Source organism: Falco biarmicus, chromosome 1 (assembly GCF_023638135.1).
Source record: "Falco biarmicus isolate bFalBia1 chromosome 1, bFalBia1.pri, whole genome shotgun sequence".
Lineage (NCBI taxonomy): Eukaryota > Metazoa > Chordata > Aves > Falconiformes > Falconidae > Falco > Falco biarmicus.
In genome coordinates, this window is record NC_079288.1 from 39,664,763 (window position 1) to 39,690,058 (window position 25,296).

A 25,296-nucleotide genomic window follows, 5' to 3' on the forward strand; every position below is an offset into this window, starting at 1 on the left:
CTACCTTCAGCAGACACGTGGAAGATAAATGCTCTCTGGTGAGAAGAAAAAAGTCTGAAAACCTACATGGCTTATTCGAGTGTCTTCACATGAAAACAGCTCTGAAAACACCTCGGGATGAAACCGTAGCCGAGCTAGCTGCTTCGGCTGAGAATCTACCTTGTGTTTGTTCTATTACCCCCGTCCCGTACAGCTTGTCTCCTCAGCTCTCGGCTGGGCTGCTGCGGCCGGCCCCGCCGCACCTCAGCGGGGGCCAGGCAGGCGACGAACCCACGCGCGCGCCGGCTCCTCTTGCCACCTCGTACCGCCGCGCGCTGGAGGCGGGAGGGCTGGGACGGGGGGCGCTCGCCGCACGCGCCCGGGACCACGTGCCCGCCCGCCCCGCTGCGCGCGCCACGGCCTGCGGGGGCGGAGCGACGGGGGATGGGCGGAGCCAACCCGGCCGTTCGCCCCGCCCCCGAGTCGCCCCCTCCCATCCCACGTCTCCACAAAGCCGAGGGGCGGGGCGGAGCGCCGCGCGCCCCCAGTTCGCGCGCGCCCCCCGCAGCGGTTGCCGCCGCTCCCTTCTCCCGCCCCCAGGGGGCGGGGCGGGCGCGAGGGCGCGCGCGCGCGCGCGGTGATTGGCTGCCGGCGGCGGTGGGAGCGGGTTTAACGGCCGCAGCAGCCCCGGACCGGGGGAAAGCAAAACAAAGGCGGCGGCGGCGGGAGCGCAGCGGCAGGATGCCCCGGCCGCCCCTCGGCCCGCAGGGCAGCACACGCGCGCCCAGCCCCCGCCTATGACCCCCGGCCACCGCCGAGAAGGCACCTTCCAGGCGAGGGAAGCCACGCCATCCCCCGCCCCCTCCTTTGTTTTTCGTTGAGGGCCCGGTGCTGAGCCCTCGCCGGCCATCGCCTGAGCGCCGGGGGTCCCGCCGCCCCGCCTGCCCGTGCCCCTGAGGGGAGGCGGCCCGGGGGCGCGCTGCTGCTCGGAGTCCAGGCTGGGGAGCGGAGCCGGCAGGGCGCAGCGGTGAGTACCGGGGCGTGCGGGAAGCCGGCCCCTCAGCCTTTGGCTGGGTTCTTCATTTTTTTGGCGGGGGGGGGGGGGGGGGTAGGGACGGCGGGGCGGCTGCGCAGCCCCGTGTGCCCCCCGCCCCGGCCGGGGTCCGCGGTTTCCTGTGCGCGCGGGGCGGGGGGCCGCCGAAGCAACTTTGCTGGCGGGAGGAGGGCTCGGGCGCTATTTATAGCGCCTGGAAATGACGGCAGCGCTGCCTGCCTGTAGCCGGCTCGTTACGGGGCGGGTGGGGATGGTTTACATAATTGAGGGGGGGCGAGGCTGAGCCTGGCGAGCCGGCGTGCGGTGGGCTCTCACCGCCCTGCGAGGGGCCCCGGGGTGGCACGGCCGTGCCCGGCGGGGGTCGCTGCCAGCGGGAGAGGGACGGCGGCGGCGTCACCCGCCGCGGCAGCTGTGCGCTCGGGCGGGGGAGAGGAAGGGCTCCGGCGGGCGCGGAGCGGCTGCTCCCTCCCGGCAGGGACGCCGGGGCTCCGCCGGTAACTCTCCTCGCGTCTTATTTCTCGGTGTCTGACGTGAAAATGGGGCTTCTGCGTCTCGATCTTTAACTTTGTGAGGGTTTTCCTGCTGGAGTAATCACGTTGCAGCTTTCCTGGGAGCGGGTGCGTAGGCTCTGGCCGGCTCTGTGGAGCCAGGCAAGGACTCTTAAGCTTCTGGTGTCGCCCCTTTTTTCCAAGCCCGGCAGGAGCGGCGGAGGGCGAGTTCCTTATACGCCTTATTTCTCTATACGCTCGTGTGCGGCTGCGAGCAGCGGCGTGAAGATCCCCCTGCAGACAGGGAAGCCCCCCCGCCCTGCCGCTGCGCGGCCGGCAGCTGCCCCGGCGGAGCGGGTCCCGCGGCCGCCCCCCCGCCACGCTTATCGGGGTGTTTGTTTACACATCCGGGAGCCGCGCGGGGCGGGGCCGCTCCCCACCCATTGGCCGTCGGGCGCCCCGCCCCGGTGACGTCACGAGTGCGGGCGGCGGGGCGGGCGCCGTAGCCGAGTGTCCCCCCCTCCGCGGGCCGGGACGGTGTGCGCTGCCGACCCGCCGCGGGGCGCCTTGGGCGTCCCGGTCGGGGGGCGCTCGGTCCTCCCGGGGGTACCTCCTGGCCCGGGGCTGGTGGGGCAGATCCAGGTCACCCTGGCAGGGTCTGCACGGCCGCCCGCACGCCGGGCTTTGCTCTGAACCCTGCAGTGTCTGCCAGGTTGCTCAGAACTCCGGCACACCGGGCCGCCGTGTGCATGGCGGCGGCGCAGCCCGTGCTCTTGGCTGAGCATGTGGCGGGGTAGTTGCCTCAGGTCTGTGCGCCACTTTGCACAGCGTGAGGAACGGCAGCCATGGAACCTGCTGCTGCGCCTATCAGAGTGAAGCCAGGCTGTATGCATTCACCATTACTAGAGCAAGCTAAGAAATGGCTCGGGGTTTGAGGCTTGTCGTTAACGTCACAAAGCAACAAGTCCTGTCATTCTTAAGAGTGTATATAAAACACTTCGGGTTGCCCTCTTTTGGAAGAGAGCAATATCAAATACAGCTGTCAAAAGAATGACAGTCCTTTAATTTCGGTAGTTTCATTCAGTCCAATCAGTAATACTCAGTCCGAAAGAGTCCAGATTGCCTTTGGAAGTGTGAATTAAAAGAGCTGCTAGGAATACCTTGAAGAAGAATATTTTTCTGTTCAACTTGCTGAACAAACTTATACAAACATTGAAGTCGTGTTTCAGTTACGGATTGAAAGGGTCTAATCCAAAGTCAAAACGTGTTTGCTTGTGGTGCCTTTCATTCTGAAACCCTGGATTTTTGTTTCGAGTTCTGTAGACATAAATAGGATCTGTATCTTTCTAACATTAAGAGTTGAAGCAGGGAATTCAAAGGGAACCTCATGTTTAACTTCCAGGATTGTATTTCTTGTGTTGTCTTTGTCCTATAGTCCATTACCTCTGATAAATGTGGCTTCGTATCTAGCTGTTCTACAAAAGCAAGCTGTGTTCTCCAAACATTGTAATCATTCTTCCCTTTGCAATTATTATATACCTATTGTCCCAAGATAATTTAATTATATTTGTTTAAATGACTGTATTAAGTTCTGCTCTTCATACTAACTGGGTTAATATTTCAGACATTAATGTATCCTTTATCAGATTATTTTCTTTTCAGTGACTTAAATCATTCTGATGTGTAGATACATGCTTTGGATGGCAACTTGTTCCCATTGTTGCTGTATTTTTTTGGATTGCATATGTTCTGGTACATGTCTTGTTTGTGGCTTATCTCTGCCTGTGCAATTCTTTGTGTAAAGAACTACTGAAGAACTTCCTGAGTCTGTTCTCCTGCTGCTATTATAAGCTTAAGATTAAAAAAAACAACAAACCCCTTTAAATCTTGCTGTGGTTGTCTCTTGTGCCAGGCCTGCTATACAGATCGTTTTCTCAAGATTTCTTTTGAAGCACAGTGACTGCTTCTTACGAACAATCTTTAATTTACGTGGCTTTCGTTATCTGCTCTATTTGTATTACTAGTATCCTACTGCTAGAAGAGTGGCTGACTGCTGCCCTGCACACAGTTTACAACTGTGTGTTTTACAAGTTCATTTTAATAGCTGGATCAAGATACTGTAAATTCTTTTTCTTTGCTCTCATTTCTGTTTGTGCTATTGACCTACTCTGTCACCTGATTGCACAGTCACTTATGTCATCAGCTGTGTTCATGTTTGGATCGCTAGTTAGCTTAATGCACATAGCGTGGTAATTGATGGCCTTTGACAAATCAGTAAGTGTTCTTATGAATATTTAGAACCTGTAATTTTCAGGCAAACTCTAAAAAAGCCTTGTTTTCCAGTGTAGCAGGAAGGCTTGTCCTTCTCTGTGCATTTGATGTCTGTTAAAGGCACTCTGAGGATTACAAATGCAATTGGGTATTCTGTGTTGAATTTAGCTTTTATTTTCTGACTGTGATTTTTTGGTAGCATCCATTAAGGCTATTCTGCTGGGGTGAGGAGGTATCTAGCTTTGTTCAGAACACTAGACAAAACCGCCTTTGCCTAAAGATACAATACTGAGTTTGAAAGAGGAGGAGACGTGGATCCCTGAGTAGGGTGGCAGCATCTTTCTTGGTATTTCACTTAAAGCCAGATGTGATTTTGCTGAATGCCCAAGTGCAGTTACCTGTTGTATGTTTATTGTTGGACATAGCAAGTGTTTTCCAAGATGCTTTGTTACTTACTGTATTGGAACTGCTGAGCGGAACTTCAGAGACAGTTAACTTTCTCTAACCCCCTGCCTTTCTGCTGCAATTTTCTGCATGGATGTTTTAAGAGTATACCTGGTATATCGTAGCAAGCTTGTGTTTTGCGGAGAACTGTTTGAATTTCTCCATTAGAAGTGTGATGGAGTAGAGCCACTAATGGAACAGAACTGCTTGTTGCTGTGTTGAATGGAACTTAAGTTGGGCAGCTTCATAGAAAGAAGGGGCCTGTAGTGCAGCCAGACGTTTGTTCCAAATAACACTTTGCTTTATGTCTAGAGTTGTTGAAAACAACAAGTTTATTCTGGCCTTGCTGTAAGCTGTTAATTGTTCTGCTCTTTTCACCTACAGGTTGTGACTGTTTCTCTTCTGTCACTTGTGTGGAAAGTGCCACACACACTCCAGAACAACAACGGCTTTTGCTTGCATATTCCAGTGTTTCTTTTGTCAGCGAGTTCAGCAAAGTTGTAATTCTTCAAGTGCCAGCCCTGAGCTGAGTGAGGAGCCACCAGCAGAGATGGTAAAAATGACAAAATCAAAAACGTTCCAGGCTTACCTGCCAAACTGTCACCGAACCTACAGCTGTATCCACTGCAGAGCCCATCTAGCCAACCATGATGAATTGATCTCCAAGGCAAGTGGTTTGTTTAGAGACCTCATGAATTATTTCTTAACCAAAGAACAACAGTTATCACTGTATCGCTGCGCCCAGTAGATGAGGGATGCAAATTGATGCATACTTCAAAGTGTCTTCCTTGGGTTCACTCTTGGGTCATGTGTTGTGTACTGAGGACTGGGTATATTCTGGAAACTTTTCAATGTGACAAAGACTGATCTAATATGTTCCCCATACTAACGAGCTCTGTCGACTGTCAGGTAGGTACTACTTGTGAGCTGTCAAAAGTCTGCTAAGAAAAACTGTCAGAAGAAAACGTGGATCTCTGGGTGGGGAAATGATTCTTTATCTGGAATAACCATAACCAGATTATTTTTGACTATTTGAGTGAAAGTCACAAACCTGGCTGTTTCCAGAATGTTCCACTTCTGTTATGCAATCTGTAAACACATTTACTTCTGCTGTATGCTGGTTCCTAAGGAATGTGATTAGCCAGAGATGTTCAGAATGGTTGGGCTGTCTAAACTTAAGGTTAGAGGATGGGTGGATCCCTGAAACAGGCTAGGCCTGTCCTCCTTGTTACTGGAAGAAACTAAGATTTGTGATGTGTGAAATACATAGGAAAACTTGAAGTTTGGGATAAATACTTGACAGTCTGGTTCATTCTGCTTCAAATAAGCTCCTGATGAATTTGCTCTTAATGGTGTCCTGCAGAAAATGCTTCAGTTGCTTTTCAAACCTCTTAATACAAATTGCTTGCTATAAAACTATTTTAAATTTATATTCATATATATAATTTATATTCAAATAAAAATTTTAGTGGCAAACCCTTTATAACTAACTTTATCTGTTGCTCCTGCCTGTGTGATCAGCAGCACTAAGGTGATGCTGCTCTTGACTGCTGAAGAGATGGGGGGGTGGAGGCATTAAGAGTGCTGCTCCTTCTGAATTGATGTGTTTTTTGGGTAAGGAGAAAGTGTACCTGCTTGCTTATCCCTGAGGGGGTTATCAGGAAGTAATGGGGTTTTCCCATACAGTTTTTCTTGTGTTAATAATTCTTTTGATCTTTGTTCAGATATCAAAACAACTTTGAGTCAAATGGTAAAATTGGTGATGGTTCTTGGCAGTGTTGCTTATTGCATGCTTGCTTCTGCTCTGCCTGTAGCCTCTTCTGCTAAACAATTCTTTCCCTCAACTTAGCACGTGTATTGAGGCATGGAACTGCAAATGTGATGCATCAGATGTAAAACAGTGCACTAGCTACTTACATTAAACAATGTGAAGAAGTTCAAGAGGGAGGACTTGTTTCACTTGTGTTAACCTGATAAAAGTTCTTCACTTTCTCTATAGTGATCGATCTTATTTCATTGTAAGGTCAGGAGAACTGTTCAAATAGTAATACAAATGCATTTGAATTTCATCTGTTTCCAGGCTGATTTCAGAATTTGAGTATAAGGTGTCTTTTGAGCAATGCTGGAGTCAAATTGTAAGCAATTGTAGGTTCATTATTCACTACATGCTCTGGGCCAAAAACTAGTGGGAGGGGTTAATCTTCCCTGAACATCAGGTTGTAGGTGCCTACAGGAGGAATGAAACTCGGCTAGCTATGTCTCTTGAGATGTCTAAATTAATTGAGAAAATGCAATCCAAGCACACCTACTTAATAGGAAGGTCTTCATTTCATGGAATTAGAAATTTTTTTTTGCATGTCAACTAAACTGCCACAGTTGCCACATGAGCCAGCTGTTCTCCACAGTCTTGAGAGTTTTGGTCAGCAGAGTATTTTGAGCATGTTCTTAAGCAAACCATGTGTTCTTATTACAGCTTCACAAATAATTTCAAACATTAAAAAAAATCACATTTTTAATTCAAAGAATGTGGAGAACTTCAAAAAATCTTATCTAGTAAATACAAATATTCTGTGTTGTTGGTGTTGGGAAGGGTGTTAGATACAGATTCTGCTTTACGTTTGGCTATCATAATTTTCAGTGAAGACTTTTACAAAAGTTGCTGTACTTGCTCATTGACCATATGCTTTTTTGGCAGCTGATCCGTATTCTGTCAATTTAAGATTATTTGACCGTATTTTATTGTCTAAATCTGTGTAATAATGAGAATCACATTTAAATGTGAGGTGTATCTTTTTTTGTATGTTTGTAAAATAAAAAGAACATTTCTCATCTATTGTACTTGTATTTGGAACATAGCTTTTAAAACCCCACCTGCCTTAAGCCTAACTTGCATATATTCCAATATTGGAGAAGTTCTAATGGAAATATCTAGCTACTGCTTTGCAGTTACACTTGGATCATTAAAAATAAGTAGCGCTGTCCTGGGGGTGGCAGGGGAAGTAGTGGGAGGAAATAAGACTTTATTTCTGTTACCTGAGAACACAGGTTAACCTGGAAAATAAAACCCAAATAAATATCCTAGACAATGTGTGTAGGCATACCTTAGAACTGTAAAAGGACTAACAGATGAGGATACCTCATTTTTTTTGTATGAATCTTTTTTTTTTTTTCTGAAGGTCTCCTAAAGTGTTTTCATTGATGCACATTATGTGCTATGAACTTAGGTTCATGAGAGATTTTTTTATTTATACTAACAGTATCTAGAATCTTAGTTACTATAACTACCCAGCTGCAGAAAAAAAAAATACTTAAAATAACTTGAAGCGTGTAGCAAGTTGATTCTATACAATCTAAAGTTAACTGAGAACAGTGCCGTTCCTGTGCTGTTCTGGATTTATTGATGGAGCAGAGAACTGGACAGTTCAACCTGATTTTTTTTTCCACCCCCCTGTGTTACTTCGAGGGCTTAGTTAAAAGCTAAAGCTCTGTGTAACACTTACTAAATACAATTTTCGGTTACAGATTGTCTCATTCTTTCCAAATGCTTACTGTACAGTCTCATTCCAGAACCCTCGTGCCACAAATAGTCTTCAGCAGATATTTATAAGGCAAACAGTATCTGATACCTAGCTGTTAACTGCTTCGTTTGGGTGTCACCCCCCTGCCCCCGCATTTCTTGTGTGCATGGTGACTTGCTTTGTGTGGTTAGGGAAAAACCAAAATACATGGAACACTTAATTTAAAGCAGCTACAACTAGCTTTCTAATGTGCTCTGAAGTATAAGCATTTGTTATACCTGACACTTAATAATTCTGACTTCAAGGTGGGAAGACAAAGCTACGCTCTGAAATGAGTAGTGGTTTTCTTAAATGTTGGTCTGTCATGGAGAAGCAAAGAGCACGGCCTATTTCTGCCAGTCATCCCTTTGATTCTGGTCCTGAATATCAGACTTCAGTACAGATTTACAGCTCTGCTTTTGAGCACTGTTGATTCCAATTGTCTGACAAGGATGGCAGTATACACTGATCACCTTTTCATTTTATTTCTCTTCTGCTTGAGCAGTAGGATCTCTTTTTTGCCTTAGAATTAATCATGAAGCTGGGTTGGTGTTTGTTTGTTTTTTTTGGTTTTTTTTTCCTCTTGTGCCCTTGCTTGTGCTCAAGTGGCAACCAAGAGTCTTGGCAACAGCTTAGAAATAAGAATGCAGACTAAAAAAACTGTACAAATGTGTTACGTGCACAAGTGAAATTATTGTTAGGTTTAGTTTTTCTCTGCAGCTATGAAAGGACTCAACATGTTGCCTGGTGTTGAAGTCAACTTGATGGTTAGTGACTAGGGCATGCGCTTCTAGATATTTTCACCCTAAAACCCTGTGTTCTGTCTGTCTAGGGGGGAACCTGGGGAAGGAGGAGGAATGGGAAGAAGGCTGGTTGAGAACAGGAGTCCCAAACCAGGAGGCCATCAGCAGTGGAGGTGTTGACAAACTGTACAGCTGAACATGTGCACGCATGTATGAGCAGCTGCTATAATTCATAACTCCAGTCATCTTTGGGAAAACACTGATTTGAAGGATACTTGAAAGAAGTAACAAACAAAAGAAGTAGATGACTTAACTGAAATAAGCATAATTTTGAGGTGGTGTTAGGTGCGTCTTAGACGCTACTGATTTGCATTGTTGGCAAGTCTGCAAGTGCTGGATTTTCTATTTCTTTGGTGAGGGCTTCAAAGTGAATGTTAAACTTTTTTTTTTGTTGTTTTTCACAATTACTATTAGAGGGAGTTCACCAGTCTTTGCTACACTGGGGGATGTTCAGAGGACAGGAGAAAAAGCTGCAGCATTTTTGTTTCTTTAAAGAAGCAAATGGATTTTTTTAGAATTGTATCCTTCTACGACTACAGGCATGGCAGAGAAGTAACCAGTATCAGCAAGCGACCACAGGCCTTAATAACGAGTAAGGCAAAAGGTGATGCTATAGGAGACACTTGTTGGGTTTAAAATGCTCAAAGAGCACGTAAAAAGCAACCAAACGGTATGTGTTAATATAAAAAAATCCCAACAATTTAAAAAATTGACCTAATTAAGTTTTGAGGGAAGACTTCTACCAGACTTTGAAGTCCAGGTGAGGTTGCCACTTGCAGGGCCTGTGCAGAATGTTCAGTGCGTGCTGCTCTTGAAATGATGCTAAAGTAAGTTTTGTGAAAGGCTTAACTGGAAGAGCTTCTGATTTTTTTGTAAATGGTAGAGAACGTGCAGTGATTACGAGCAGGATTAAATTTATAGGAGGCAAATCCTGCTTGAAGGGCGTTAAGTTCCACAGCACTTGAGAATGGCTTAGTCTCATTAAGTTCCAATAATTGTTTAGAACTTCAAGCATGGTCCAACAAATTACAAAAAAATACAAATACCTAATAGAAATCTTGGTACCTAGTGGATGTATTGCAGAGGAGAAGACTTTGTTACTCAAGGTTGACCTGCTTGAAAGACTGTTGAATTGTTTTACAATGTGCGTTAATGCTGGGGATGGAAGATAATCTGGATTCCTTTGTATAGATGCCAGTGTAAATACTGTCACTTTCTTTTGTTTCATTCATTGCAAAGCATATCTGACCAGAGAGGGGAAGAGTCATATGAAGTCACAGACAGGACTAGATGTGTCAATGTTTTCAAGAACAAGTTCTGCATAAAGGTATATATACGTCAGCATCATTGACTTTGCTGGGAAATCCTTGCACCTTATGGGCAAAAGAACAATCTTGGTGGTTAAATTCAGTTCCACACGGCATCAGTCTGTCTGCTGTTATATTAATGATGAGAAGGAAAAGTCTTCAGCTTAAATAGATGCCAAAAAATGTTTAGCCTTGTTTAGCAATCGCTGTTTTGGGCCTCCACTGTTTAACTGTGAGTTCAAGAGGAATTGTTTTAAGGGTTTATTGCCTTTAAGTAAATACGCTGTTCTTAGCTTGATTCGAGTTGGTAATCCCCCTTTGCTTATGATACAAGGAGTACTTGGAAAGATAGCTGGGCCTGTTGTATGCTCAAAGGCCATTTTTGTGCCCTGCTGAAAAAGTTAAGAATGGGCCTAATTTCATAATTATTTTGGTGGTAAATTTCTTTTCTAAGAGGTTTCTAGTATTTTGGGTTCAGGTGGTTTTTTTCCTCTCAGGGGAAGAATGTAGTTTTTGGAAGAATAGCAATCTTTGTAAAACATCCAAGAATAGATTGGAAGACTTAAAGGAGCTGGGAAGTGTGCAAGGGAAGTGTTCTACTCTACAGGTGTTTTGACATCATTATTTCTAAAGTACGTTCTAGATGCCATGTGTAACTCGGGTAACTTGTTCTGCCTGACGGTGTCTTCACTTTGGGCAATACCATTTTCCAAACTGCAGGCATGCAGGTTTTGGGGTGGAATTTTTTAAGGTTATTCTCTACATATTGAACTTTATAACTTGCTTTATTAAAATCAGTAAATAATTTAATGAAAATGCACTTTAAAAATAATAATCTAAATACCTCTCATGGAGTCATCTAGAACTTGCCTAGGAAGCAGCTGGGCAGTGTTATCTCTGGTTGTCTGCAGTATCGAGAATTTTGGATCTGAGAGAAATCTCAAACGGAACAAATGGGTTTTTCCCCTGATAAATTTTTTAAGCTTTAGCTTATGTTGAATTCAGTTTTCTGAATTTACTTTGCAAATCTTGAAGACAAGCCATCCTTACAGCCTCTGCTGTATCCTGCTAAGAAGATAATTGCAGACATCAGGGCACTGTTACATGTTTCTGGTTTACCTTAAGAATACTGTTTTCTGACTTACTCGGTAGTATTTCTTTGAATTGCACGTTTGTTGAGAATATTAATTTAGGTTGATTTATCTTAGCTTGTAAAGTGAACTCTAGCAAATGAAAGGAGACTCAAGAAAATGAAACTAAAAAACACTTCTGGACTACTTCCAATTCCATTGTTTAAATTTTTTTTCCCATGTTATGAATAACTTGCTGTGCTTAAGGAAGTTACTGTTAATGCCATTCTGACTTGCTTATGATAATGCCAGCCATACCTTTAATACATGCTAAGATGGCAGTTTCTCTGGATGTTTTCTGTGGAGCATGATCTCCAGCCATGCAATCTAATTCCGTCTGTGGGGAATAATTAATTACATAACCTTTTTAGTAGCTTCCCTTCCCCCACCCATGCCCTTAGGTATGCCTTGGGGCAGTAAATACAAGTTTTGCTTAACTGATACTTCCTTTTCTCCTGGGTAAAACAGCTAATCCTGGTGTTAAGAGGTAATGATGGGTTTAATTTAGAAGCATAGATCGTATCAAATTCTGCAGGCATGTACTACTGTATGAGTGAAAAGTTGATCAAGTTTCTTTACTACAAAACGTATTGATGACAGGGCTCTGTCAGATGACTTGAAAAGATCACAATACCAAACTGTTCTTGCAGTTGACCTTAGTATAGTTCCTGAAACAAGAAGTTATGGATCTTTTAGATCTTCCTGTAGGAATGGATGGCTAGTCAGAGATGTGGATTTTGTGGGGAAAAAGTTAACTCGTAAACCAATGCAGTGTTAGTAATAGAGGACCATAGAAAATGAGACTGAAAGCAGGCTTTGTTTTAACTGCGAATATTAGTTGAACTGATAAATTGCCCAGCTGCTAAGTAAAAAATCCTGGTTGATGTGAGTCATTATTGATGACAGTTGGTCACACCACTATCTTCTAATTCTTCTCTACTGGGTGAGACACATATTTAAGACCCAGTTTTAATAGAATGTTGTGGTTTAGTTATGATTCATGTATGGTGCTAGCAACCTTGGAAGTGCTGAACAAATCATGCAAAGTAAAAGTTTGTGTTTGCATAGGTGATGTTTATTCTGTAGAAGAGCAACTTCTCTGGAGACTGGTTTGAACAGTTATGCCTGTTAGTCCTTGACACTGCCATTTAAAATGTTTTCTTCTCTTTAATTTCCTTTGAGGAGTTGACACACAAGGCGTTTAAACTGTCAGTCTCTTAAAATTCATATCAGTATAACTGAATCATACAGTGTAGAGTGTGAGAAACTGTGTGCTGGTAAAAACAAATGTTTTTTTAGTATTTTTTTTCCTGGTTATGCAAAATACTCTTTATAGCTGAGTTGCAAGCTTAGCAAGCAGTTCAAGTGCTGAAAGGAGTTGTCCTGTTTCCATTTCTAGTAATAGGATGCATCAGGAAGTAAAGCTCTGATAACAAACCTTTCTTATACTTGTTAGTAGATAGAGCCCTTCATGTTACTCAATATTGTGTGGTCCAGAGGATGCATATGTGACAGGTCTATACCTTTTTGTGTTTGAATAGCGGGGGTTTTTTTTGAAAAAAAGAAAAAAATAATGATCTCCTGAGCTATTCATGTGAATAAGAAACTGTGACTGCCAAGCTCTGACAAGTTAGGAAATTAATAAGAAAAATTAAGTCACAGGAATTTAAAAATTGGTATCTTGTGCTTTTACTTCAGTCAATGTACAAGAGTTCTGCATGGATGGATTGCAGACCGTTGATGACACACTGATGTTGAGGTTGGACACTGATCTTAAAGGAAAGTCCTGAGTTGCCTAGCCCCAGGTTCTGTATTCCCTAGTGCAGTAACACAAGTTGCTACAGGCTGCTGTCAAGTTATCTGTGAGTGATGTAGACATGGAGGAACTCACTCCTCACAGCTGGGCAAAGGAACAATTCTTCCATGGCATGTAAAAACATAATATTTAGCCTCTAAACGTGTGTGTAGATAAGAAGGATAGTATCAAATGAATCAGCCAAACTCTGCTAACGGGAAGCTAGAGAAGGTGGGAATGGAGGAGCTTTTTGCGTGAGATGTTTGTGAACAGTCTTTCCAGAACAGGAAAAGGTTCTGTTTTGTGTTGCTTCTCTCTCCACTCTACCCTAATAATCCCCCAAATCAGAAGGTAATGAAGATGGCCATTTCTGAGGGGAGAAAAACCCAGGAGAGTACAGCATATTGAGGACAAAAAAGCGAGAAAAGAAAAATAATCTTTAAAAATGCATCAGGAAGAAAGAACATCTGAAGCAGTACTTACCAACCTAAGGTTTGTGTTTCATTTGGCTAGAATTTTTTTTCAGCTTATGAAACAAGAGAAAGGGAAGAGCTGCTTTTTCTGCTATTCCTGGCATTCTGTTACAGCCCTCTGCTTAATTTTGAGAAATGCGGGGTCAAAGGAGAGCTTTTATTAGGTGATATTAAGTCAAGACTAAACATAAACTTGGCAGAAATAATTGCCATAATGTAGTTCAAAAGGTCTCCTGACTGTTGCTTTGTTCTGGAGTCTTTTTCTTTCCCAGATAGCTGGGGAACTTCAAGTGTGGCTTACAAGTAATTTAAAAAGGGATGGTGTAGGACCAGACAAACACCACCACTACCACCACCACCATTAATTTGTATGTGATTGGCTTGTGAATTACATGTAAATAGAGAAATTAGCACATAATTAATAGGAGAGAGTATTTCTTGGTGCAGCTTGAAAAAGGATTTGTAAATTCTAATTCACAGCATGCAGTTTTTAAAGCAAGAAGAAATGACTGCAATTTCAAGAATATTTACGGTAGCTTAATCAAAAATAAGGGTCACCGTGGCTTTGAAGTTTCTTGTTCTGAATTTCAGGTACATGGAACCTAAATGTTCTAGTTTAAGTTTACTTTTTAACGAATAAGAAGACCTTTGAAGTATTTACTTTGCTTTTTCTTAAATTTTCGGGCTTGCACAACTGTAGTTGTCTCTAAATCCATGTGCAGTTGACTCAAGCTAGTTACTCATTTGTTAACGGGCAGTTTTTGAGAGTATGTACGTGAATAGTTGTTGTTTCCATCTGCAGTAAGCATTGTCTGCTTCATTACTGGTTGTGAGACAGTGGCCCCAAGTTAGGGAACACTGCTTATTCTATAGGAGCTCAGGCTGTAGGCTCTGTGCTGTTCTGCTGTGATGCATGTTTTAAGTGTTTCAGGAGAACCGAACTAGTGGTGAGGGGTCTTTGTTTCTTTTGAAGGAAGGTGTAAGGATTACTTTCTGGCAGAGCTGTTCAGACTGTACCAAGCTGAGTCTCTCCTTTCAGCATCAATCCTGCCTGAAGTTTTAGCTTTCACTGTACTGCACAGCCTATCTTCTTCGCCTTGCCTTGCGAAAAATAAGACTTGCGGTGCTGGCTAATGGAGAGAGCACCTTTTCTTTTGTCTTTGCTATAGATAGAATCATTTAGGTTGGAAAAGACCTTTTAAGATCATAGAGTCCAACTGTAAACCTAACACTGCCAAGTCCACCACAAAACCGTGTCCCTAAGCGCCACATCTTTTAAAGACCTCCAGGGATGGGGACTCAACCACTTCCCTGGGCAGCCTGTTCCAGCACTTGACAACCCTTTTGGTAAAGAAATTTTTCCAAATATCCAACCTAAACCTCCCTTGGTGCAATTTGAGGCTGTTTCCTCTCATCCTGTCACTCGTTAATTGCGAGAAGAGACCAACCCCCACCTCACTACAACCTCCTGTCAGGTAGTTGTAGAGAGCAGTAATATGTTCTGTCCATAAAAAGCTCCATTTAATAATTCTTTTAAATGTTTGCTAAAATAATACTATAATATTAACTCTATGGACTGTTAAGTAGACCTTCTCATCTTAAAGTGAGATGTTATGACTAGCTAAGGGCTGTGTATAACTCTACTGCCACCATTGCTACTTAAGAGTAGTCTAGAGTCACGGATTTCTTTTAACATTCTCTGTTGTGGTATATAATCTGGTTAATGTTGATTAAAAAGTGTTCATTTATATACATTTCCCCTTTTTTTTTTCCTGCAAACTGTTCTGAGAAAGTAATTAAGATGCAGCAGTTATTGGTGTTATGTTGCTAACCATTAGACTAGCAAAATACCTATTTTGGTGTCAAGTGACTTCTGATTATAATAACTAGATACATGTCAGAAGAAGAATCCATTGCAGAAAGGTTCTGCCAGTGGTTCTATCCCTAATGTTACTGAAACTGTTCAAAAATAATCAGTGTGAGATTTTCTTTCCAAAAAACTTGCATGTTTATCTAACGTAGGTTTCAGAAAAGGTGGTCTTTGATCTTCAATACTAGAATTGCAAGGATTCTTAAAAAATTTTGTACTTTTTCTTCAGCATGGATAAAATTGTTAATTTTCTTTGAAAGTAGGTTAGAGAAAGGAAATTCTTGAAAAAAAAAAAGAAATTAAGACAGTTTAGGATTTTTTTTAAAAAACAGAATTCAGTATGGAAGAGAGGAAAAAAGAAAACCATTTCAGTGTGATCCTGTTTGGATGGGAAATGGCTGTGTCTGAAGTATCAAGTAGTTCAGTACAGAAGGAACCAATCAACAGATGAAAGCAGTGATGTCTCTTATATGTATATTTGAATGTTTTACCTGTGGCTGGATCTGGTCTGTTTACATGTTTTGCAAGGATGCTTGTAGCTCAGGGCTGGCGGGTCACAGGTCCAGCCTTTGTGTCTTCATCCCCTTTTGCAGAAGAGCTGCTGGTTTGGTTGGGTGCGGGAGGAGCAAACAGACATGTCGTTTGGAGGTACTGAAACTGCTCTGCAAGCCAAACCATCCCCCAGGGAGCATGGCTGATCAGGGGCTTCGCTGCAAAACTGCTCCTGCTCTGAACTAAACCATTAATCTAGATCCAGCCAAGAAAGTCTAGCAGTTATCTTTTGTCTGTTATCAGGAATACAAGAGGTTGGAAAGCGTATGGCTGTGCTTGGGCATTTGATGATCATAGTTGTTTTATTAAAGGAAAGCCGAGCTCATAAACTAATCAGGTGCATCTCCTGAATACTGTGTTCTGGTTTTATGCTTGGTCCAGGCTTTCACTGGTCTTGCATCAAATGGTGCAATGAAATTGAAATAAATCGTCTTTTGCGTGCAGCAGAAGAGAACAGAGGAGATGGAAATGATTCCCTTTGAGTTAAAAGCAGATTATTTTAATTAGCATGAAGGATGTCTAGGAAAATGAGAATTGATATCTTGCAGAAGGGTAGGAATAAAGTATGTCTCATTTGCATTACAGATGTTTGTTTTGAACAATAATACTTAACAACTTAAAACCATTGCTAAAAATCTAATGTGGGTGAAGACTTTGTGGACCAGGCTTTCCTATAAAGAATTGGTATAAAGTAATTACTCTGAAATAGTTTATATTTGTATTATGTTTATATGTTTACACACCCTTCTGGAACTATTTTTTTTGGTTTTGTGTTTTTTTAACAAGTGTGTTTTTGTTTTTTGTTTTTTGTTTTTTTTATGCAGTCCTTCCAGGGAAGCCAGGGACGAGCCTACCTCTTTAATTCTGTGTAAGTGTTATTACAGTTACGCATACTACCTACAGAGTATGAACTTTTTCGGTGCGCTTCATAAGTGGAAAACAGTAGGAATCCATGTAGCTGCACTTTGCCCTCTTCTTTTTAAGGTTGGCTTTACTTACCAGTGATAGTTATTAACGAGCTACTGAGCTGATTCAAAGTATCCCTTAGCACAGGGGATTTTTAAGTAGTTCTGCTAATAGCTGCAAGTTTAGGGAAGGGTATTAATGTGAAATTCCTTTTGTGTATGTAATGGTAACGATCTTGAGTAAGAGTTGCCATTTTGAGATATTCCAGAAGCCAAAATATATTGCGTGACTGTTTGCTTTAGACAACTCTGCTGTAGTCAGTCTCAAGAAGAATTTTCCAGTGTGATTGTTAGATACATGTACAGGTTAATGTTTCAGTACACTTGGTACATCTTAAATGACCTTGAATGTTGTGAATGTGCTAGAGGCAAAAGGTCGCAGTGATTTTATCAGGCCTAATATTTGCAGTTTTAAGCATGTCTTACTCATGATATAAGGCTCTTTGAATTTGCTAATAGATGTATTTTAAGTTTCTAATGTGCAGGACTGCATTTTTGTCTTTAGTTTTCAGCAGTTTATTGTTGTTGCAGCATTTTGGAAAAAGAGATGCAGTTAAGTGCCTTAGTCTATTTCAGACCAGGATAATGGAACTGTAACTGCAAAGGATTTGATTGCAGATCCTTGAAATTCATTTTATGTGTAGTCGTTCAGTGGTGACTTGGGACTTCTAGTATAATTGTAGTAGTAAGAATCTGGTAATACAACAGCAAAAATGGTAAATTTTTGCTCTTGTATAACAGTCTAAAAACTTGGTTTAGTCTTGCCTCATGTTTTCTGCATAGACCCTTATTCATGAAAAAATGAATTTGATGCAGTACTTCATGGGATGTTTTGTTTTGATATTGCTCTCTGTTCATCATGGCTTAGTCTGCTGATCTGGAGCAAAGAAATATTTATGAGGCTTTTTCCTTGCTGCTGTTATGCAGTTGGTTCTAAATTCAGCTGTTGGTGCTGTTTGGCTGGTGCAGACTTCCATTACAGAGGTCTTAAATTGTTTTTGAAGAAAAGCCTGAAACTGTAGAGGTGTCCAGTTACTGCTCAGTGTTCTGTTCTCTGAAGTTAAACTATTTAAAGTTAAACCAGTCGTTGTTGTTGGGAGTAAGTGGGCATCACCAACAGTTTGCTGTTCAGACTAGCCACTTGAAAAACAGAAAATGCAACCCCCTTTTTTCTTCCTCTCCTTCAGCTCACTGTAACAGAGGAAGTTACTTTTACAGCGTTGAGTGAGTTAGGCACTTTTTTTGAAGTATTTGTTGTCCTCTGGAGAAAAGGTGGGTGCAAGTAAAAAAAAAACAACAATCTTGTGCAGTTAATGTAAATTCTCCTTTTTTTTTTTTCAGGGTAAATGTGGGCTGTGGTCCAGCAGAGGAGAGAGTTCTTCTAACAGGTTTACATGCTGTAGCAGATATCTATTGTGAAAATTGTAAAACCACTCTTGGATGGAAATATGTAAGCAATATACTGAAGTCTTCCATTAATGTTTGTATGTTAAAGCACAGATAATTTGAGTGGGCCATTGAGTGGCCCCTAAACTGATAGTTTAGGGAGTTAGCTCCAGTGCTTTCTATATATATCAGACTGTAATACAGTTTTGCTTCATTACATCTGCTGGAATGCTGTAGTAGGTAATAACTTCATCCTGGACTGCAAAACAAGCATGAGCTATAGCTGCTATTACAGCTATTAATACTTCTGTAATATCCTTTTGCAAGATTACTGACCACATACACTAAGCTGGATGGAAGAAATCATCAAAGTGGGTCTTTAATTTCTTGGGTTGCAAAGGTTGGTTCATATAGCAAAAGTGTGAATTACGATAAATGGTACTGAGCACATTTACACTGCTTACAACTAATGGGAACTTGATTTTGTTGTTTGAAAAGTTATCTGTGCAGTTACCTGTAACACTTGAAGCTGTGTTGCAAGTTTGATCTTTTGAAAATGTTAGAATTCTGGGTATTGCATGTAGGATTTTCATTGATTCAGTGTAACTGCAGATCTTCTAAAAAGAAATTGTCCGAATGCATTTCCTCTGATGATGAATGCAGAGGAAAGCTTTTGAAAAGGTTCCTGTTCCCTCTTTTCATTGCTTCTGCGAATGAGGAAACTGAACGCACATGATGTGCCATTTCCTAACCCTCACTTAAAAAAAGCATTAGAATTCCCTACGCAGTGAGAGAGCATGGAAAGTTCTAAAGCAAGATCTCTTGTGTGGTGAATCTGCTGATTCTGCTTATGCGAAGTTTACTCCTATTTCCTTTTCAACCCTCTTCCAATCCTCTCCTCCCTCCCTCCCACCCCTGATTCCTTGTGACCAATACGGGATGTTAAATGGGATGTCTCCTGGTTTGTATTTTTAATGCAAGTTTGATGATTAAGATACTTAAATTTCCCCAGCTTAATTCAGTGTCTTGATTTTTCTTCTTTCCAGGAACATGCATTTGAGAGCAGTCAGAAATACAAAGAAGGAAAATTTATCATTGAACTTGCCCACATGATAAAAGACAATGGCTGGGAGTGAATCATAACCTTCTTCCTTCTGTTTGGACAATATTCTGTGGAACATGCTTTACAAAGACTAATGCAAAGTAAAGGAAGAGCTTGGCTAGAGTGGCCCTGAGAATATCACTGAATTCTGAAACCTCACAAATGAGTAGTGTAGTGTAAGTGGCTATTTCAGGCCATGTTTGCCTTTTCTCCTTGTGTAAGTTCCCTCTTTTTGTACGTGTATTATTGTGTGAACAGTTGTTTTGGAATATTTTGGATGAACTTTTTCTAAAAACTCTCAAACTAGAGGAACAGTTCACTAATTGAGAACGGATTTTACTGGTTAGCATCTCTCTCTGACCTATGCCTTTAATGCTACCTTCTGCTGTGCATGCTTCTTGCCTAAACACCTACACTCCAGTCCTGTAGAAGTTCTATATCTGAGCAGTCCGAAAGAATGTATGGGATGGGGTGCTTTTTTATATGTAGCAATTTCTGATGTGTTTGGCAGTGAAGAGGATGCAGTATTGTAGTTATTAATTTCTTTCTTAAATTTGAGTGTACCACAACCTTTGTACATCTTGTAGGTGAATTGGTTAAAGGTACAGTGCTCACTTTAGAAAATAGTTCAGTTGCACTGACTGAAGTTAGCAGGTCTCAAGTTGTTAGGAAAGGTTATGCTAGAGGTTTGATATCTCAATGAAATACCTTAGAAGGATTTTAAATCAACAATGCTATAGAATAATTCCTTTAAGACAAACATATTCCCTAAGGAGTTTGCTGGATAAGAAATTTATAAAACTGTAGCTTGCAAGATTAAAAAGGCAGAAAAATATATGCATCTTCTATTTTGGAAAAAAAAAAAATTAGTCAGTGTATTTAAAAAAAAAAAAAGTTTTGGTACTGTACCTTTGCCAGTAACAGGGACTTGTGCATCAGTGAAGTTTTATGGCTGGTTCCATGTAACTGTATAGTCCTAATGCACTGGACAAAGAGGTTGATATCAAGGAAACTTGTTGAAGTATTCTGCTTCTTCTACATTTGAACAAAGTTATTTATTTTTGTGAGAAACGGCCAGAGCCTATGACATGAAAATTAATATAGTACCTGTAGAAAAAGGAGGGGTAATAAGAGGGCAGGGAAGTTTGACTCAGTTTTTCGTAAAACTAAATAAGATAGTTTTGAAAACTTGGGGGTGGGGGAGAGGGTTTCTTGGTTTGCTGGCTAAATCATCCCCAGATACCTTTTTATAATAAAAAACTATATGCAACTCGCCTTCTCTTTTGTTCTGGCACTGTTTCTTAAATGGAATGAGTTAATGAGAGAAACTTCTCGAAAGTGTATGCACAATATTAGCTGTTGGTATCTGTGCATGCAAATTCTGAGCAACTGTGAAAGAAACACTCTACGTAAATTTGCTAACTTTATTTTCAAATTAAACCGTCTCTGAAGACTTTTTATATTTTAATCCTTTTAATGCTTGAGGACAAAATGTTTGGAAAAAAACCTTTAACACTACATAAGTACTAAAACTGAAAGATACGGAAGCCTTGCAATACAATGTGATTTTCTCTCAATAACAATTCTAATATGGCACCTGCAAAATTAGCCATAGGTGCTGTTGCTGCTGTTACGTTTTTGGGAATCTCTGATAGGCTTTCTGAACTCTGCTGCACTTTAGAAATTTTGTCATACATGAGAAATTATGCCAATGGGTAGGGGCAATACAAATCTTTAAAATCAGCTTTCCAGTGTCTTTGTGGAGAGGAAGAGCGAGAAGAGTTTGCCAATGTGTACATTCTCTGATGCAGGCTGGCTAAACTGCATTCAAGATGTCGTAGTGATCTATACCTATGAATTAAAAATGTAAGAATTTGAGAAGTAGTTAAAGCTGTTGGGTTTCAGTCCAAAGACCTGAGGTGGTACAGTTGTGTCCGACCTGGCTTACACATTACTACTTCATGTTCATATCATCAGGCTTCAAAGTCTCCTTTTTAGCAATGTTGTTGATGCAAGATGGGCTTCGGTGCTGCCTGTCACTTGATTTTTTTTTTTTTTTTTTTTTGACCTGGAATTCCTGGGATTTTGTTCTCCTCCATTGTAATCTGTGTTGCCAACAAAGGCAGCACTAAAACTTCTGTCAACAAAAATTTTGTGTTGGCTGCAAAGTCCAGTTGCAATGTTGATACTTCTGAACACGTGTATGTGAAGTTTGTGTATCTTTGGGCTTTTCTTATTTCCTGGCTACGGACTTGCTGAAGCAGTACACTGGACCGAAGACAAAAGTAATGGCTGCTTTTTGGTAGAGAGTTGAAATTAAAGAAAATATGTAAAGTATTAAAGATTTTTCTCTCTAAAATTGGGGGTTTGGTTATCTCTTGCTAGTAAGTTAATGCTGTCTGTAACACAGTCTGATTCTTATTTAGAAAGTCAACCTCTTTCTTCAGTGCATTGTTTATATTTCAAACTGGACATTTTCACCAAAACCTTAATTAACTTTGATGCCAAAGGTTGGGACTTCATCAGGTGCTTAGTGCATAGAGCTTCAGACCGCTGGCATAAAGAGTTAATGACCTATATGTGATGTTTATGGCTTTTAAGAGAACCAAACACAGCAATATTCTTTTGGGTCTTTTAAGAGTGGACGCTTAGAAGGAGTAAAGAGTAGAACTAGTGCAGAATTGCTATTTCATGCTGCCATGTAACAATTCTTGAGGCTTGTTCTATTGAGGGAATATGTGAATTTTCTTCCTGCGTTGCTTGGCGGCATCAATGATTTATTTTCTCCCCTTGTAAAGATGTAGAGAGTTCTTGTTATTGGTTTTGGTGAAAGTAGAATCCAGATAGCAATGGCTGCTGGCTAATGTGAAGAGGTCAGTCTGGTCACTGAACCTTCCAGCAGTCATTTGAAAGAAAAATAAACTTACTTGAAAAAAAATTTTACTAAAGCATTTTCCCTCTAACCAATTTTTGTAATATATTAAAGATTATATTTAAAGTTTGTATGTGTTTGCTCTGGGCAAGTTTACTTCCCCTCCAACTTGAGCACTTTTGTTACTTGTACTGGTTATTTTTATTGTTGGTCTTAACATTTATTTTGTATTTTGTTTTTTATAAACTGTAACAAAAAGCTTTTGTGAACCTTTGTTTCTTGCTGGCTCTTTCTTGGACCAAATGAACTGACTATGAGCTGGCTTAGAAGAAATGTTCATTGGGATGCATAGGAATTTGCTAGCAAAAATGTACATGTATTGAAAGTTGGTTTTTTTTTTTTTCCTCTGAACCTCTAAAGCCACGCCTGTCCTAAAGTAATTAATCATAATTTGATGTGATTTTAGTAATCTGACCACACATTCTCTGTCTAGGTCCAAAATAATGCCTGTAACAGTTGTGTTCCAGGACTGAGTCTGCCTCCAAACACTAAGAGTTATTCTTCGGCTGGTCACTCTAGGTACCTTTTTGATTAATAAAAGGCAAAGCTGCCATCTATAAAAGTTCTGTTCAGTTGCAAACTCGCTGTGAAATAAGCTGCAGAATTTGGTGAGGGATTGCTGACACATCAACCTAACCACTCTTGTGTATGCTTTTAGCAGTCTAGTAATCTCAGTTTCATCTGCCGGTAAAAATGGCCAGAATATGAATTTTCCTCATTCATTGTAAGCTGTACAACGATGGACTGTATTAACAAAGTGTGTTACCGTTCCATCCTAATTTCCCACTAGAGGAAGGCCTGGTAATAACGGCCGACCCGGGCAGCATGCCTTGTGTGCTTGCAGGCGTTCACAGTCTGTGGGAGCAGAGGGGGAAATACAGTTGAGGAAATAGATTTGAATTCAGATCTGGCCTCTGAGGTTCTGACCAAGAGTTGTCACTGCACCCGTAATCAGGTGGTCGTCCGTCGTTTCTTACTGGTGTATCAAGCTAGTGCAAGAGACCGAGAATGCCGTGTGCCGTTCCTGGTGGACTTACGCTTCCCTCTGAGTCGTGCCTGTAGAGCTTTTTCTGCATGCTCATCTCAGCAGTCAGATTGCAACGGCAGTGACCTGCAGTCTCACAGACCAAATTTCAGACATCTCCATTCTTGGATAATGGCGATGGGTGGAAGAAGCTGGCAAATTATTGTTGAACTTTTTGGACACTTTATTGTACTTCATTGAGACTCATGTTAAGCCAACCTGCGGCATAAACACCTACTGCAAAAGGAACAGACACTTTAGAGGTTTCTTTTAAAAGGACTGTTACAGATGTTTGAAGGTGTGAAGCATGAGTCGTAAATGGCAGTTGTGCCTCATTGTTTCTTAAACTCTTTACAATGCTTTCTTTTACAGGTGACATGGCTGTGTTGCTGTTTTGTCCTAGCAATACTGTACATCATTTGTTGTTTCACTATATTGTATCTACTTGAGGTATCACAATAAAAGCTTTCAATTGTTTTGTTGAGTTTCTCCTTGGTTTTGTGCTGTCTTTTCTTGCTAATTAAATTCCCGTTCTTTATTCTCTGATAAGGCTAGAGAGAAAAGCCAGTGCTGTTAGTTTCTCTTAAGAACCTCTAAATGTGGGTTGAATCTGTTTTTTAAGTGGTTTTAAGACTGCCACTAAACATTTGGGGGTTTCCTTTCACTAAGCTTTCCAAAATACAGAAAGTTGTGTTGCTGCTTTCAGAGCTTTTGCCTGTTTTGAGGCAATCATAGGAACCTCTGCAAAGTGCTTTCAAAGAGTCAGTCTGCACAGCCCAAAGTTAACCTTGCAGAGAAGCTGCAGGAGGTGTGGGTGTGCTTTCCGTCACGTTACCTTGGTTGTCTGTGGTCCAGAGGAGCGCTCTGAGCACAGGCACTCCATCTGTTATTCCTCAGCTTGGGCTGGGAGGACCTTTCGTAGTTCCTCTAATCAGATTGACGGTCTTTTCAGGTGCTAGTGGAGTTCCCGTCCCTGCTGTGAGTCGGTAACGAGGATGAAGATCAGGCTTTTCCATCCAAGAGCCCAGGTCCCAGTGGGCTTCATAGTGACTCAGATTTGCTCCACCTGTACGTTTGCAGGAGGCACAGCCTGCCGTGTGTGTAACTGCAGGGCTCCCACCAACATTCAAATCCGCCCTTTTCCCTGGGGATGATGGCAGCACATCACCAGCCCTCTGGAGCAGCAGGCATGGCTGCGGCGCTCAGGTTCGCCGGTGGAAAATCTCCACAAAACCGCAAGTTTGGGTAAGAGGGGATGATTAAGTAGGAGGGAGATGATTTCTGTGGCAAGCTGGCTACTTTCCTACTGCAGTCCCAATACGTGGTTTGCTGTTCTTTACAGGGAGAGGGCACTTGGCTCGTGTTAGTCCTGGCATCCGCTGTAACCCCCAGGTCCTTTTCAGTTGAAAATCCAGTCTATGGCATTCGCTGATGGCTTAGTAAATTGTTAGGTCAAGCAAAGTGATGTTTTCTCCTGAAGATTAATTTTAAGATGGTCATATGATCTTGATGGTTGTGATTACAAGAGCAAAGGTAAACTGGGACTTTACTATGAAAGGCTTCATATTTGAGATACTTCACACTATTATTTTGAAAGACTTTAACCAATACCTTGGTTTAAACAAATCCCAAAAACCTCTCTGTTACTGGTAGTAAAAATACCCTTTAAATTTTTTCAAATTGTAGCAAGGGACTATTTTGGTGATTTAGTTTACTGTTCTGAATAGTAGCAAGTGCAGGATTATCCTTAATTGCATTAAACCATGTGAAATAAACAATTTTCAAGGAAGTGCTTCACATCAGACTTGCTTGCTAGTACAAAATGTAGGTGTGTGCTAGGCAATACTAAAGTGTTAATGAAAGTTTCCTGGAAATTCTTCTAACTCCAAGGTAGGCTAAATTAATCATTGAGATCATTTGATGCTTTTTAGTGTGACAAACCAGTAGGGTACACAGATTTCGGACACAAGACATGAGCTGTTTGCATTTGAACACTTAGAGTCAAGTAAGAAATGGGTAGTGAGGACTTACGTAGGATTTTGGGGGGAGTTTGCTTTTTATTTGGTTTCGATGAATGTTCAGCTGTTACTGAGTATTGGCCACCAGTGCATCAAATACCAACCTGTTTGGACTGCCTGAGGCTGAGAATGAAGTAATTCAGTGT

The 25,296-nt window shown here is 41.6% G+C and overlaps 1 protein-coding gene across 1 annotated transcript; it reads left to right on the forward strand.

Annotated features, from left to right (window-relative positions):
• The first annotated feature begins 618 nt into the window (after positions 1–618).
• Positions 619–23,616, forward strand: YPEL1 (yippee like 1). Its single transcript, XM_056329599.1, has 5 exons — positions 619–1,006; positions 4,621–4,903; positions 16,548–16,591; positions 18,030–18,138; positions 19,121–23,616. The coding sequence occupies exons 2-5, from the start codon at positions 4,787–4,789 to the stop codon at positions 19,208–19,210; spliced, it is 360 nt and encodes a 119-aa protein (XP_056185574.1). The 5' UTR covers positions 619–1,006; positions 4,621–4,786; the 3' UTR covers positions 19,211–23,616.
• The last annotated feature ends 1,680 nt before the right edge of the window (positions 23,617–25,296 follow it).